Source organism: Petaurus breviceps, unplaced genomic scaffold, assembly GCF_028583685.1.
Source record: "Petaurus breviceps papuanus isolate PSGF00001 unplaced genomic scaffold, PetGlider_PUasm1.0 185, whole genome shotgun sequence".
NCBI lineage: Eukaryota > Metazoa > Chordata > Mammalia > Diprotodontia > Petauridae > Petaurus > Petaurus breviceps.
In genome coordinates, this window is record NW_027185797.1 from 39,400,782 (window position 1) to 39,416,116 (window position 15,335).

Sequence of the window (15,335 nt, forward strand, 5' to 3'; positions counted from 1 at the left end):
CTCCATCCCCCAACTGCAAGCTTCCCCAGGCTGTGTCCTCTCCCTGGCCTGCTCTGGCTGGCAGGGATCATACCCGAGTCTCACATGTGAGACAGTGTCAGAGTTGGAGGCCGAATACATTGCCAGGAATAAGGATGTTTTCTATTCCACAGGAAATCTCAGACTGAAAGGTGCCAATGAGACTGGGGCCATTTATCCTTCCCCTAAATTTTTCAAGTCTTTCCTCTTTTTTTCTAAGAGCATCCTGTTCATCATTTCTTATAGCACAATAATATTCCATCATAATCACCCATCACAACTTGGTCAGCCATTCCCCAACTGGTGGGCATCCCTCTGTTTCAAATTCTTTGCTTCCAGAAAAAAAGCTGCAATTAATATTTTTGTTCATATAGGTCCTTTTCCTTTTTGTTTTTTTATCTCTTTTTAATATAGACCTAGTGGTGTTATTGCTAGGACACAGAGTATGCATGGTTTTATAGCCCTTTGGGCATAGTACCACATTACTCTTCAGAATGGCTGCACCAGTTCACAACTCTACCGACAATGCATCCATATCTCATCTTTCCTACATCATCAACAACATTTGTCATTTACCTTGTTTCTCCTATTGGCCAATCTAATAGGTATGAGGTAGCACCTCAGAATATCTCCAATCAATACTGATTTAAAGTTTTTTTTTTTTCCACATGTCTATGGATAACTTTGATTACTTTATCTGAAAACTGATAACATTCTTTGATCATCTATCATTTGGAGAATGGCTATTTTAATAAATTTGGCTCAGTTCTATATATATATTTGAGAAATGAGGCCTTTAACACAGAAATTTGCTTGAAAATATTTTTTACAGCTATGATTGCTAACTGTATTTCTCTAAGTCCTATTCCTCTCTTTTTGTTCTATTCTCTCACTCCTTTCACCCTGGCCCTCCCCAAAAGGGTTTTCTTACTTCCCCTCCTCCCAATCTGCCCTCTGCCACCCCTTCTTCCTTAATGCCCTTCGCCTTCAACTTTCCCGTAGAGTAAGAGATCTCTGTGCCAAACTGCGTGTGTATGTTACCCTTTCTCAGAGTATTTTACATTTCTTCCTGTCACAAGCAGAAATGCTTCTTGTAACTACCATTCTCCTTCAACGACTGGCTTCTTTCATACAGCATAGGGGTTTCCACTGCCATCAGCTGCTTCTGTCTCAGGTGGACACAAATGATCTGGTCCAGGGGTGGGGAACATGTGGCCTTGAGGCCATAGGTGGCCCTCTAGGTCTTCAAGTGTGGTCCTTTGCCTGAATCCAAACTTCACGAACTTCCGCAAAAGGAATTGTTCTATAAAGTTTAGATTCAGGCAAAAGCCACACTTGAGGACATAGAGGACCACATGTAGCCTTGAGGCTGCAGATTCATCATCCCTGATCTGATCCAACATTGAGATCATGTTGTGTAGAACCAAAGATTCCTTGTTACATGGAGCCTCAGAAGCAGAAGAACATGACTCTAAGAATCTCAACATCTTAGGGTCATGCTGGTAAGTTGAAACACCTCTACATGAGTTCAGTAGGAATAAACATGGAAAGTTTAAGTGTAGAAGGATAAAGGGGATAAAGAAGACAGGAAAATAAGGAGATGTTGAAAATATTGAAGCACATGGAGGCCAATTGAGTATACCCCCTAATTCACTGGGCACCTCAGGCACATAAATAATTCTGGCTTCTTTCATCTGTCTCTGTCCTCTCTAGTAGGTCTGGGTGCCCCTTGGTCCCTGGGAGCCTTCCCTTTCCCCATATGCAACCTCTTTCTCTCTCTCTGGGTTGGTTTTTTCCATTGACCCAGTTGTATCTGTTTTCTTCCCTGAGAGATGCCTCTGAATGCTCCTTAATAAAGGGAAACAGAAGAGCTGTCACATGATCCTTAGAGAATTTCCCCTCTCTTAGGCTTGTGGGTTCTTCCAGGGAACGATCTTTTCATAAACAGCTACTCTGCTCATGTCCAGTGCCTGCAGATAGAGAGAAAAGATGTCACTCGTATCTCAGAATAGAGGTTGGGCCTAGGAGGACTCTTCCCCCTCCAAACCCTGCCTCCACTTCCCTCCATCCTCAAGCAATATTTGGACCTCTCCCTTGGTCCCTGAATGAGACCTAGCCCTTCTTTGTGCACATACCTGGTAGGCACTCTCAGATGGGACTTCAGGAAAAGCAGGGGAGGAGCCCAGGCCCTGTGGAGGGGGAAGCAACAATGAGTCAAAGTCTTCTAAAGCCACAGTTGGAAAGGAATTTAGGACAGAGAACACTTGATGTAGAAGGAACCGTGTGACATGCGACACATGAAGGGGTCATAAGATGTCATGGTCATGGATGCCCTGAGTTAGAAGGAAACTCAGAGCAGATCAAGTCTGAGCCAGACCCTAATAGCAGAGTCCTCTACAACTCATGTGACAAGGGGTCAGCCAGCCTTTCTGGGAGACTCCCAGCGTGGAGGAGGACACCATGTCTCAGGTAGCACATTCCACCTGCATCTATTCAACAAAAACATAGTCAGCACCTACTGGGTGCAAAACACTGTGCCACAAATCCTGGAAAGACTAATTCTTTTCCTGCCTGGAACTTCTGCTGTTGAAAACCTCCTATGAAATCATTAGATTTTCCCTATCTGTTCACCATTTCTTGATATGGGTAATTTCCCCCAATGTAAACATAACCTCATTGTGGACAATGAGCACATTTATACGTATTAGTAAATTCCTCACTTAGCAGAGTGTTTATTACATAGAAAGCACTGAATATGATTTGAAGAGGGATCATTCACTTCATGAATAATTTTTTAATTCATTCATTCCTTTATTCATGGGAATGAAAGAGAAGTTTGAGATGAGACAGTCTGGCAGTCAAGGAGCTAACTCTATTGGAAGGAAACCATTAGTAGACAATACATCCAAACACATAGAGAAGAATGACCAGAGGGAGGGCATGAGCAGCAGGAAGGGGCAGGGCAGGCTGCTGTTGGGGTTGGCACTTGGGCTGAACTAGGCAGGAGGGGGAGGATTCCATGAAAATGAGGTGAGTGGGGAACACTTTCCAGGAATGAGCCATTGCCTGAACAGAAGCCCAGAGAGGGCAGGTGGAATGGGATGTCCTTGGAACAATGGAGGGGCTCATTAGATTAAACCTTTGAGTTGAGGAAGGACAATAAAGTGTAATAAACCTGGAAACACCTCAGAGCCATTCAAGGAGCAGGGGGTAGTGAGTAAAGACTTGACATGGAAATCAGCAGGAGCAGATTTCAGGTCTGACCTTTGACATAAACCGGTCTTAATGACCTGGCCAAGTCCCTTATAATTTCAATAGCTAGCAGATCTCTAAGACTCTAATGCCTATCAGCCTCGAGAATGGGAACTCCCCACACCAATGAAATCAGCAAGTAGATCCAAACCAACAAATCAGGGGTTGTTATAATGTCTTTTCCTAGCAATAGGGAGCCACTGAGCCTTCTTGATTCTGGAAGGGACTTGGTCAAACCTTTGTCCTTCAGAATATGCTTCCAACTGTGCTGAGGAGAGGGCAGACCCTGGAGCTTGGGATATCAATGAGGAAGTGGTTATAATAGTCCAGGGATGAGTTGATGATATCTTGGACTAGAATATTGTCATGTTTAAGAGGAGAGATGGGAGGTAGGGGAAAATAATACTTGGCATCTCATTTCTGGGAAGATTTCCTGACAGTAAGCCTGAATTGAGTTCTCCTAATTCCATTCCTTGCTCCCTGTTGTGCCCCATGGCACCAAGGGTGGGTCAATCTAATCCCTACCCCACACGTCATGCCTGTAAAGATAGTTATTGGGTCCCCATTTCCCACCACATCCCCTCCCAAAGTCTTCTCTTTTCCAGGCTAGTCCCCAACCAGGTCCCTTCACAATGCTAGAGAATGATCACCCTTCTTTTTACCCTTCTTCAGACACTCTCTAGCTCATCAAGGCGTTCTAGCGATCCTGCAGTCTCTCAAGCACAATAAAAGTATAAGACTCAGTGCCAGGAAGAATCTCCAGATCAGCACAAAGGAGTCCCTTCCCTCTCTCTGACAGACACCCCAAAGTCCTGGGAGTGAGTGAAGGAGACATTCTGCTCTTACCTGTGCAGACAGAGCTGAGTCTTTTGGGAAAACAATGTCTTCATACACGGCGGTTTCCTCACCTGGAGGGAGAGAAAGAAGATTTCACTGGTGAATCCTGCATCTGAATTCTTGAGGGACTGCCTCTTCCTCCTTCCCATCCCTACTCACTCATCAAACAGCTGAAGAGGAGATGAGAGAATTCCTTCCTTCCCATCTCTGCCACAGAGAGTCTGTCAATAAGCATTCGTTTAGTTCCTATCATGAGATAGGTACCATGCTAAGCAATGGGCATACAAATAAAAGAAGACAATCCTTTCCTTCATGGAGGTTACAGTCTAAAAGATGATATACTTGCAAACTGTGTACAAAAGATATAGACAGGATAAATTGGAGAGATAATCAAGAGAGGGAAGGCTCAAGAATGAAGGGAAATGAGAAGCTTCTTGAGGAAGCCGTTGATCTTAGCTGGCCCTCAAAGGGAGCCAGGAGGTGAAGAGGAGGGAGAAACTTCCTGGCATGGGGGCCAGCCCAAGAAAATGCCCAGTGAAGACATTCCAGGGTCTCTCTCATCTAGGGTTCTGAGCTTCTAAGCTTCTAAGATTCCATGATGAGATGTGCACACTCAGATTTGTTAAGACTTCCAGGTCTTTGTTTGTAAGAGTCAGCCTTCTAGACTCTGACTCTAGATGGGCCCTGTCTTATCTCTGAATCTGTCTTGATGGAAGGAACAAAAAAGCTCCAGGAGTATATAAGCTCAATGAGGGAAGGTGTCATTTTGGTCACAAAGTCTGGCTCTGGTGACTCATCGAGGCCAGGAGGTGACCCAGAGGTCCCAAAGCTTCTGCCCCTGGGGTGGCAGCTCTGGAGGGCTTCTCTAAGGATGTATGAAGAGTCTCATGCTCAGTAGTTTGGTTATTTGGGGATGAGTCCTTTGACCCTGAGTTCTTTCCCCGTGGTGAAAATAAAACAACCCACAGGTATGCTAATCTTGTGCTTAAAAGTCAGCTTGCCTTTGAGCCATTACTTAGAAGCAGAGATATGAAAGTGGAAGAAATCATACAGGCCAGATGCTCTAGCCTTCTCTCCATGCATGAGGAAATTGTGGTGTAGGAATATTCCCCCAGGGCCACGCAGATGTTAAACACACAATCAAAATGTGAGCAAAGGAGTAGAAAAGGGAGTGGAGAGTGTCTAACATCACCAGCCCTGGGCCCAGCAGAAAGAACAACATAACTCTTACTCCTCTAAATATGAGAGATTTTGACAGTGCCTAATGAGGATACATTTTAATAAATACTGTTTAAAATGAATCAAATGGAGGACTCTTGTCAGAGTAGAATTGTAAGAGGCGTAATGGTGTTCCTATTAGAGAAGCAAAGGGAGTTGGCCCTCATTAGGACAGCTCAGGGGTTCTCCTTGAAATAAAGAAAGGGGCCTGTAGTTGGAACAAGGCCACCACTAAATGCTGGAGTCATTGCTTGTTCCTCTCACTTACCATAGTTGGATGCGGAAGGGTTCTTCTCGGAAAAGTCCTCTTTGTTGGCCCTTAAGAAAAAACAGACATGTGGGACTGACATTCCCAAGTTAAGTAAAAGATTACCCTACCGTTGGAACTGAGTCAAGGCTTATCTGTGGATACCCTCAGGCTTCATGCCGTATCCTAAATACAGCCTCCTCACTCTTAGTTATTTCACCTGAGGTAGTATTGGTCTCCTACTCAGCTTGTGTATACAGTCTGGATCTGCCTCAGCCGTCTTTTCCTTCCTTTCATCTCTCATAGTGTGTAAGTAGTAACTGATCTCCTTTCTCTCTGCAGCCCCTTCTGTTCTTTTCCTCTGTGTCTTCTTGGACCTCACTCCCCTTGTTTGTGGATCTGAGGAAAATGGTTATGTCTAGTTCCCACCTCAGTGGAGAAACGAACACCTGTTTCCAAGAGGTAATCAAGTGTAAGGGATGGGAGAGGATCAAAGGCAGAGAAGGAAGTTACCCAAGGGAATTAGGACTGAAAAGTAGGAGTTCGGGAAGGGAGAAAGATCAGGTAAAGAATTGGGCAGAGGGTGCAGAAGATCATGCTGGTTTCAGGGAGAGGAACTAGGAGGGAGGGCAACCATATGCAGCATCATCCTACCCTTCAGTCTTTCTGAACCACAGGAAATAGACAAGGGCCCCAATGAGAGCCATCTCAGCCAGGACCCCAGTCACAATGCCAGCGATGACCCCTCCAGAGAGTGAGGAGCCTTTCCCTCCTCCTGGAGACTCTTGCGCTGTAGATAGAGAAAAGAAAAGAACCTTGAGTATTTTTCAGCCGTGTCTAATATGAAATGCCTACACTTGTGCACAGTGCCTGGCCCTCTGGAAATACTTACTAAATGCCTGTTGACCAAGAAAGCCCACTTTACCTTTGTTCCTCACAGCCTGGGAATCTGCTTGGCAAGACCACATTGTAGGGAGTCTGACAAACAGCTGGGGACACTTGAATGTTGGATATTCTGGATAGTTTTCTTTCATGATTTCTTGAAACTTGAAGTCCAAACCCCCTTTTTGCTTGGTTTGTTCAGATTTCTCCTTAATCTACTTTCCAGGTAATTTTTTGCCTTAAAATGACACCCTATATCTCCTTCTCTTTTTCCTTCCCCTCCCTCTTCCTCCTCCTCCCCCTTTTCCTTCAGTGTTTGGACTTTGAATATTTCTTGCTGTCTCATGGGCTTATTCATTTCTGTTGTGTTCATTCTAAATTTAATATTACTTGAATAACTTTTGAACCCCTTGTATTAAACTTTCCATTCTTCTTTTAAGTCTTTTATCCATAGTTAGGGAGGTAGAGTGCATCAAATACCGTACATGGAGTCAGGAAGGTTTGAATTCAAATCTGATCACGGATACACCTGCTGCGTGATCCTAGACAAGATATTTAGTCTCTGTTTTTCTCATTTGTAAAGTGGGGATAATAAAAGTAATAGCCTCCCAGGGTTCTTGTGAGCCTTAAATGAAGTAATACTTTAAAGTACTTTAAAACCTTAAAGTGCTATATGCCATAGATGCTACTTGTGAAATAATTTTAAACTCTTACAAATCATTACTGTTATTTCTTCTAAAATTGTAGTTGACCTTGGATCCAAGCTATAATGTTTATTCAAGACTTAGCTTGTACTTATTTTGCAGTAACTTCCCCCCCAGGTTTGTATTTGGCTCAGTCCTTTCTCACTGATAGCTTTTTTTCCTGGTAGTATTTTTTGTTTATTCAATACTCTAGCCTTACTTCTTGAATTGGTACTTTGTTATTCGGGTCAGACCGCACCCATCTGTAAAGAATATCTGGGCCTCCTTTGGTCTTAGTTTGTATTCTCTGGTAATTTGCGGCTGTTTTTTCTGGGTATTCAGTGTTGTGTTCTTTAAGGCTATGAGGAGTGGCTCCGTATGGTGACCTACTCACTTTCAGCATGCCCAAAGCAATCTTATCTCGAGAGAATTCTGATCACTTCCCTCCTCGTCTGAGTTTGAAAAACTCTTGCCTTAGATTCGTGTTTTAGCAACACTATTCAGACTTGTCCTAGTTGGGGTCCAGTAGACTGTTGTTGGTCAGGGTTCCTGTCAACTAGCTAAAAAGCTGTTGGTGTAGAATTACAGGCTTGCCTTGTTCTGAGCTCTCTGCTCTGCTTACTCAGCTGCAAGCCTCAGACCAAGACAGAGGATGAAACTCCAGCTCCTTGTCCACTATAGAGCTTCAGACCCACAGCTGCTCCCACCCACTGGCACAGGTCCTCTCTACAGCACCGGTTCTGTGATCTACCTTAGACTGCAGAGGTGGCCGTTGGCTTCTCTGACTGCTCTCTGTCCATTGCCAGGTTAGTCTCTGCTCAATCCTTGACTAATTCTTCCTCAAGCACACAGCCAAGTGCCCTCATTTAGTCTCCAGTCTTCTTATCACCTTCCTGGTTAATCCATGTGTCTGGACTTTGGTCTTTGTAACTATGATGAGCTAGGCAGGAAAAATCACTCACTGGGTTTTTCCCCAGGTCTTTTGCTCTTTTGAGACCTTGGTTGTAATGGTTGGATGGTGATGGTGATGGAGGGCTGGGCTGGAGAACTTCTTTCTCCTCTTCCTTCTGCTACCCTGACTGATCTGTCTCTCAATATCAAAACATACTTCAAATGCAGTTATATAATGACTTCTGCCCACTCACAGCTCTATTTCCTGTATTCTTATCACCTTAGTTTGGAATTGATGGACTGAAAAGGAACATTAGATTACCCAGATTTTCACACATCCAGGTTGTTTGGACCAAGTCACAAATGAAGTAGAGATGAGACAATGGTCACATTAAACTAATTCTGAGCATTGAATATCAGCTTCAATCTTACTGGTCTACCCAGTATTGATGAATGACATATACCAATAAGATATGCATGTGATCATCTCTTCTTCTCTGCTAATTAGGCTTCAGGGACTCCTTTTTACCTACTGAGAACCTTTCATGTTCTGAGTCTGGCATTCAGTGCTTTCACAAAATGGCAGCAACAGTCTCTAATACTTCTGGCCATGCATTATCTGCTCAGGCTTCAGTGGTCTACAATTTGCTCTCACACACATATTACAGTTTTCATCCTCTGAACCTTGAGTCAGGCTATTTCTACATAGAAATATAATATTCTCCCCTTTGATCTGTTAAACTACCCCTATCTGTTAAAACAAAATTCAAGTGATAGCTCTTCTGTGGAATGGGATTTGATTTCTGCCCACTCCCCATATGGGACAGTCTTTCACCCCAGGTCTCCTACAAAACCTTATTTTGTAGCCATAGTCTAAGTATGCATATCATATAATATCGTGTAACATTTGTCTGTGTTTGGGTTCTGATCCTTCTACTGGATTGTAAGGTCCCTGAAAATAGGAATAGAGTTTTAGCTAAAACTCATATTTGCCTCTGTACCTAGAACAGTTCTCTGCAGAAGATCGGCCAAGAAAGATGTATTGAATGATGAATGAACTTTTATTGTACATGGCCATTTCTAAGATGATTATCGGAGAGAGTGAGGCTGGTCTCCATTTTTGCCAAGGACATAACAGCAATAAATGAACTGATATTCCCTACAAGTCTAATATAGAGAAGCTACTTAATCTCTGTTTTTCTCATTTGTAGAATGAGAAAATATCCTCATACCCTTAAATTAGAATCAGGTTCTTTCTTTACATGTCCTCTCCCCATTCACCATGAAAAACTGGCCTCCTCAATGGGCCTGAGCATCTGCTCCTGGCATCCCATCTTTGGTCAGTCCAAGAACTAATTTGCTGAGGGAAGAGAATGACCACTTACCAAGCACCTTGATCTTGACGTCCTTAGAGACCAATAAGTTGGTCATGTTGTTCCAGGCCAAACATGTATACTTTCCTGAATCTTCCCAAGATACATTTTTGATGGTGTACTTGTAATCAGAGAACTTGGAGTTCACTGTGCCATTGACTCGCCATTCATACTTGGCATCAGGGTAAGACTCAACATGACACTCTAAGATCAGTGAGTTTTTTAATGTGGTGTGAATCTCATCTCTTACAAGGCTCGGAGAAAACATGATGTTGTCTGGTCCATCTGTGTGAAGAAGAGAGAGATGAGGTGGGAGTCATTGTTGGGGAAAGGACTGGAAGGGGAGGGGACTCAGTCACTCACAGTTCACAGTCAGGGTAAGGGGGTCACTTCTGTTGCCACTGATGGGACTCCTGACTTCACATTGATAGGACCCAGCATCCTCCCTCCTCACATTCTTGATTTTGAGGGTCTGTTTATTCCCAGACAGGTACTTCCTCTTATTGAGTGAGAGGACTGCGTTATTGAAGAACCACAGAATGTTCATCCCCTCATATTTTGTGACACATGTGAAGACCACAGTGCTGTTCTCCCTGATGTTGTTACTGCTGGTGGTGATGGCAGGTTTGGATGCTGTTTCTATAGAGAGGAAAAAAAGAGAGAGTTTTCTGAAGGACTGGCCTATGTCTTCACCAGGTCACATCTTCCAAAGCTCAAGGGCAAACCCTTCCACCTACAGGCATACAGCAATGGTCCTTGACACTATGGGGAAGGAGATGTCTCCTGCTTCTATAGTTGTGCTAATAAGGAAGGGGAGCAGGAAGCCCAGGGGCTGGAGTGCTGTGTCCTGGTCCAGCCCCTCCCCCAGACAGGTCCTGGGACATGCACAACTAGTGACTAAGGTGGGGGTGGAGTCAAGCATTTGTGAAGTGCTTGCTCCATGCCTGGCACATGGTAAGTGCTATATAAATGCTGTTATTATCCTCGTTATTATGATTATTGTTATTGTCAAGCTCAATGTTAAATATCGTATTATCTAATTTCATCCTTTCAACAACCTTGGGAAGTAGGGGCTATTATTCTTTCCATTTTACATTTCAGGAAACTGAGTCAGGCAGTGGTTAAGTGACTTGTCCAGGGTCACACATCTGTGTGTCTGAGTCTTTCTGAATCCAGGCCCAGTGCCCTCCCCATCCACTGAGGCTCCTCCCAGTGTCACACCAATCATCTTCTAATTCAGGGGTCCATAACCTAGGATCTGTGAACTTCTTTTTTAAAACAGTGTTGATAACTGTATTTCAGTAGAATTGCTTCTTTTGAATTCCTTTGGCTTGTGTTTTCTGCATTTAGAAATTCTGAGAAGGGGACCCTGGGCTCCACCAGCCTGACTGCCCCAGGATTCTTTAACATGAAAGAAAGGGGAGACCCCTGGCTCCCATCATCCTTTGTTCCCCAGTTATCCCCTTAATTTACTCAGCTCCTACCTAACTGTGGTTCTAGGAAGTAGTTAATGTACATGTTAAGACTCTGGGTGTTTTTTCCTCTCCATATACTAACACTTACCTCCACTAAGCCTCAGTTTATCTGTAAAATTAGGTAGCAGGACTAGCTGACTTCTAGGTCCCTTTCATCAGCAAGTGCTTAACACCCTTCCTGGCTCCTCACACCCCATTTTACAAAAGAGAAAATGGAGGTTCGAAAAGAGGATGTGATTGCTCAGCAAGAATGACTCTTATTCCTACACCTGAGCTCGCCCCCTCTTTGCCAGATGTTCCTTGTCAGCCTTCCTAGACCAGGCATGTGAGGGCTCAGAGCTGGCAGAGGTTAGAGCATCCTGGATCTCCATCTGAAAGGGCCTTCTCCATCATCTAATCCACCCTCTTATTTTCCTGATGAGAAAAACAGAGGCTCCCAGGGGCCAAGTTACTTGTGTGAAGTCTATTGAAAAATAAATAACAGATCTGGTCTTGGCTCTGAAGCCAGGTTTCCTTCAGGACACCACAAGTATTCTCTCTGTAGGAAGTTGTCTCTCTATATTAGCAGAGGGACAACCCTGAGCTCAGAGCTGCTTCCCTTTGGGTACCCCTTCCTCGGGTGCCATAGGTGGGGGCCCCCATGGAGCTTCATTGGGAAACCCAGCCTCCTTTCCAAATCAAAGTCCCAGCCGGGATTGGGTTTTCTTTTGGGGGTTGGTGGCAGGGATCACTGCCATGAAGTTCCCCTGCAGAGAAACATGGACAGGGTACCTAATGGTGAGACCTAGGACATCCACAGTACCTTGCTTGGGGTGTGAGAAGTTTGAGCTCCCACAGGGTCCCTACAGATTTGAGCTTTGTACACTATCCCTCATCAAATGAGCTGACATTTGTAAAGAGCTTAGCATGGTGCCTGCACACAGTATGCACTCATTCCTTTCCTTCTCCCCCCACCTCTCCCAGTCCAGCTTCTGTTTCTCCTTTGACTAGTTGGGGACACACAGAGGTCAGCAGATACTGTGCCCCCAGACAGACTCCTCAGCATCAGGGCTCAGTAGCCTTGGCTGGGAGAGACACAGGGTGGGCCAATAGTATGCCCCTGTCTGAGCAGCAGAGAACCAGAGGGGTCAGGGGGCATCTGACCTGAGACCCCTCAGCATGCCTGACCAATGGCCCTCCAGCCTCAGCTTATCCTTGACCTTATCAGTCATCAGGCCTCTCTTTCCCTGGTGGAGAGCTCTGCTTGTGAGGTTTCCCTTATGCTGTGTGACATTGGGCCCCCTGGGACATCCCCACTTGGGTCCTACCTCTCCCCTGGAATCCATATAGAGCATGACTGACCTGCTTTCCCAGAGGGGCCCCTCAGTAGGCAATCTGGACTGGAGCTCTGCTGGGTCCAGATGGCAAGGGATGTCAGTGACTGTCCCTACCCCCAGTGGTGTTCCCCTGCCTCCTGGACTTTTAACTATCTCGGGACAGGTGCGGGTGCCTGCCTCAGGCACATGTTGAAGTGCCAGGTGCCCCCCCCTCCATGCCCCAAGCCCTCAGTGGCGCCTCCTAACTTCATAGTATGGCCTGGGAAAGCTGGGAGGAAGAAGGAAGTTATCTCCCCCAAAACATTCTGACTGTCCTATCCCAACTACCCTTATCTCCCAAGGATGTCAAAGCTCACAGCCTCTCTACAGGACTCTGCCTAGGCTCGGGCTTGAATGAGATAAGAGAAAATAAGTCAATGTCAAGGTGATCACCCTCCTCTAGCACCTTCTTTGTCCCTCCTTCCTAGAGTTAATTAGGAGCCTCTAAGAGGCTCTGAGCTTAGCCCACCCCCTCCTTGGGATGGAGGCCTTGGGGACAAAGGGAGAATTACAAAGGATCCCTGGTCAGGTCAGCCTCCCTGGGCCCTGCCTGAACTGGGCCTCCAGGAGCTCCCTGCCTCCCAGCCTGCCCTGGGGCTGACAGGAGGCTTGCTCTGCATTCTCTCTGCTCCCTGTGCAAGGGGCTTAGGGGAGGGCTCTCACCCCAGACGAGGGAGGGCATGGGAGGGACAGTGTGGCCATGGGAAGGGCAGCACTTACCATACACAGCTAAATGTCCCACTGCTGTTACTACTGAGAAACTTGTGGAGCTGAGAATTTGTACAATGTAGTCATCAGCGTCACTGAGGGTGAGGTCACGGATGAGCAGGGAGCCATTGGAGGACACATTCAGCCGGCTGTCTGCTGTTGTCTGCTCTCCAGTAGCAATATTGTAGAAAGCGATAGGATTGGAGGGGTCGAATGTCCTTCTGTACCAAGTGCAGCGGGAAGGTTGCCCTGAGACCCCCTGGATGTTCAAGATGACGCTGCTGCCCACTGTCCCATAAGGTGGGTTTGGCACAACACTGACTGAAACACTCTGGGCAGATGTCGGCTGGATCTGGCAGCTGAATAAGGAGGCTGAGAGGGGAGGGAGGAGGCAGAGGTCAGCAGGGCCCCTGCCCTCCTGAGGGGCCTGGGTCCTTGAGCTGTCCCCAAGGTAAGGGGAAGGGCTGCTGAGCCTGCCCCAGGGTCTGCTGGGGGCTCAGTGGGGTGTGTTTGAAGGGGATTCATGTGCCTAAAGATCAATCTGTCAGTCCCAGTATCTGAGAGTTTAGTCTATAACATGTTCTAAGCTTCCTCCATGACTTGATTCATAAAAGAACTGCCAGGGTGGAAGACAAAACACTGAAGGGAAAAATGGATCAATAACGTGTTGTGGTTGAGGATGGAAATCAGATCTTAGATATGGATAGAACTTAGAGATCCCTCGATTACAGAGGAGGAAACTGAGGCCCCATAATGTAATCTATGTGACCAGTATTAAATAGGAAATAGCAGAGGCAGCTTTTGAGCCCAGCTTTTCTGGCCCAAACCCAGGGAGGGCCTTTCCCACTAAACCCTGGGTGCATTTTAAGGCTGATGGAGAGTACCTCTCAAACAGCCCTGTGAGGAAGGTGATGTTCCAGATAAACACAACCTAAGAGTGGTAAGTGAGCTACCCATGGTAAGACAGCTAGTAAATAGAGCTGGGATCCCCACCCAGGGCCCCTCTGACTGTACAGCCTCCCTTAGCCTCTTCAAAGGCTTCTCAGCTCCAGGACTGGATGTTGCCCTGACTCTTAGTCATATGGACTGATAGCCCTGAGCTGCTACTTCCACCCCCGTTCCTGGCTCAGGAAAGACCCCCCTGGCCAAGTCAGCAGAGACTGTCTCTGGGACAGACCCCCTGGGACGAGTTTCTTTCCTCCCCATCCCTGTATTGATTGGCTTGTGTTTGTCTGGGCTAGAATTCCCCACAATCCCTCTGCTCCCCTGGGCTCCAGAAGAACTGTTGTCTCACCTGTGAGCAGGAGCTCCTTCCAGAGGCTGCTCCCACTGTGGGGAGCTAGTGAGGGGCTCTCCATCTGTCTCTGCTGTCCACTGTGTGTGATCACCTCTCTCCTTGCCAGCAATGTCTGCCCTCCCCTCCTTTACAAAGTTTCTTCTCTTTACAGAGCCTAACTGCAGACCCTGGGGGTGTCCTTGCTGGGGACTGGGTTTTCTCTGCATGTAACCCAGAGCTATATATGCTCTGTGTCCTTCTTACCTAGAGGACTGAGGGCTCTCTCTCCAGGGCTGGAACTCTTCTGTCTGCCAGGATCACATGGGCCCCAAGGGCAGGGACTTGGTCTCTGACCTTCTCCTCCCTCCTCTTTCCTCCCCTCTCAGCTGCTATGGTTTCCTGCCTCTTTCAGGGAGTTCCTCCTCTGCACAGATCCCTCCCACTGTCCATAAAGAAATGGTTCTCCCCGCAAGGGGAACAAGCGTTACTCAGTATTACCTCCTCTTGATTTGTACATCCACCTGACCTTCTTCCTTCTTTCCCTTCCAGAGAAGCCTCTTTTGACCCCTAAATGAGCCAGAGAATGGTGGGTAGAGGCAATAATCATGGATCCCTACTTGGCTTCTAGGACCCAGACTGCTTAGCATCTCCTCTTTTATCAGGACAAGGTAGAGGACCCTAGGCTTTAGAGAGAGACAACACAGAGCTGGGGAAAGGGAATAAAGCATGATGCAGACCATATAGTTTACCAAATAGCAGGAGCAGAGAGACTTCCTCTTCCTCTCTCCTCACCTACCTACCTTCCCAGCTAGGTTCTGGGCACTCTGTAAATACTTAGGAAATCCTTTGATGTTTAATGAAGTATATAACCTTTGTTCCTCAGACCCTGGGAATCTCCTTGGCACGATCACATTACATGGTGTCTGGCAAACAATTGGGGAAACCCGAATATTGGCCAAGCAATCAAACTCTCCATATCCGATTTCTGAAGTCATGATTTCCCCCCTCACAGTGCCCGCTTCTGTTCCTTCTGTTCTCTGTTTCTATTGATGACATCACCAATCTAATCTCTCAGTCTCCCACGTTCAAACTGGCAAACATCTTCGACTTCTCTCTTTCA

The 15,335-nt window shown here is 46.2% G+C and overlaps 1 protein-coding gene across 1 annotated transcript; it reads right to left on the reverse strand.

Annotated features, from left to right (window-relative positions):
• Window positions 1–432: 432 nt before the first annotated feature.
• LOC138161925 (carcinoembryonic antigen-related cell adhesion molecule 21-like) lies at window positions 433–14,469 on the reverse strand. The gene is made up of 8 exons (XM_069089006.1): window positions 14,234–14,469; window positions 12,952–13,311; window positions 9,414–9,686; window positions 6,227–6,362; window positions 5,594–5,643; window positions 4,117–4,178; window positions 2,154–2,207; window positions 433–1,988 (listed from the first exon to the last, which is right to left on the reverse strand). Exons 1-8 carry the CDS (start codon window positions 14,295–14,297, stop codon window positions 1,923–1,925), a joined length of 1,065 nt encoding a protein of 354 aa, XP_068945107.1. The 5' UTR covers window positions 14,298–14,469; the 3' UTR covers window positions 433–1,922.
• Between the last annotated feature and the right edge of the window lie 866 nt (window positions 14,470–15,335).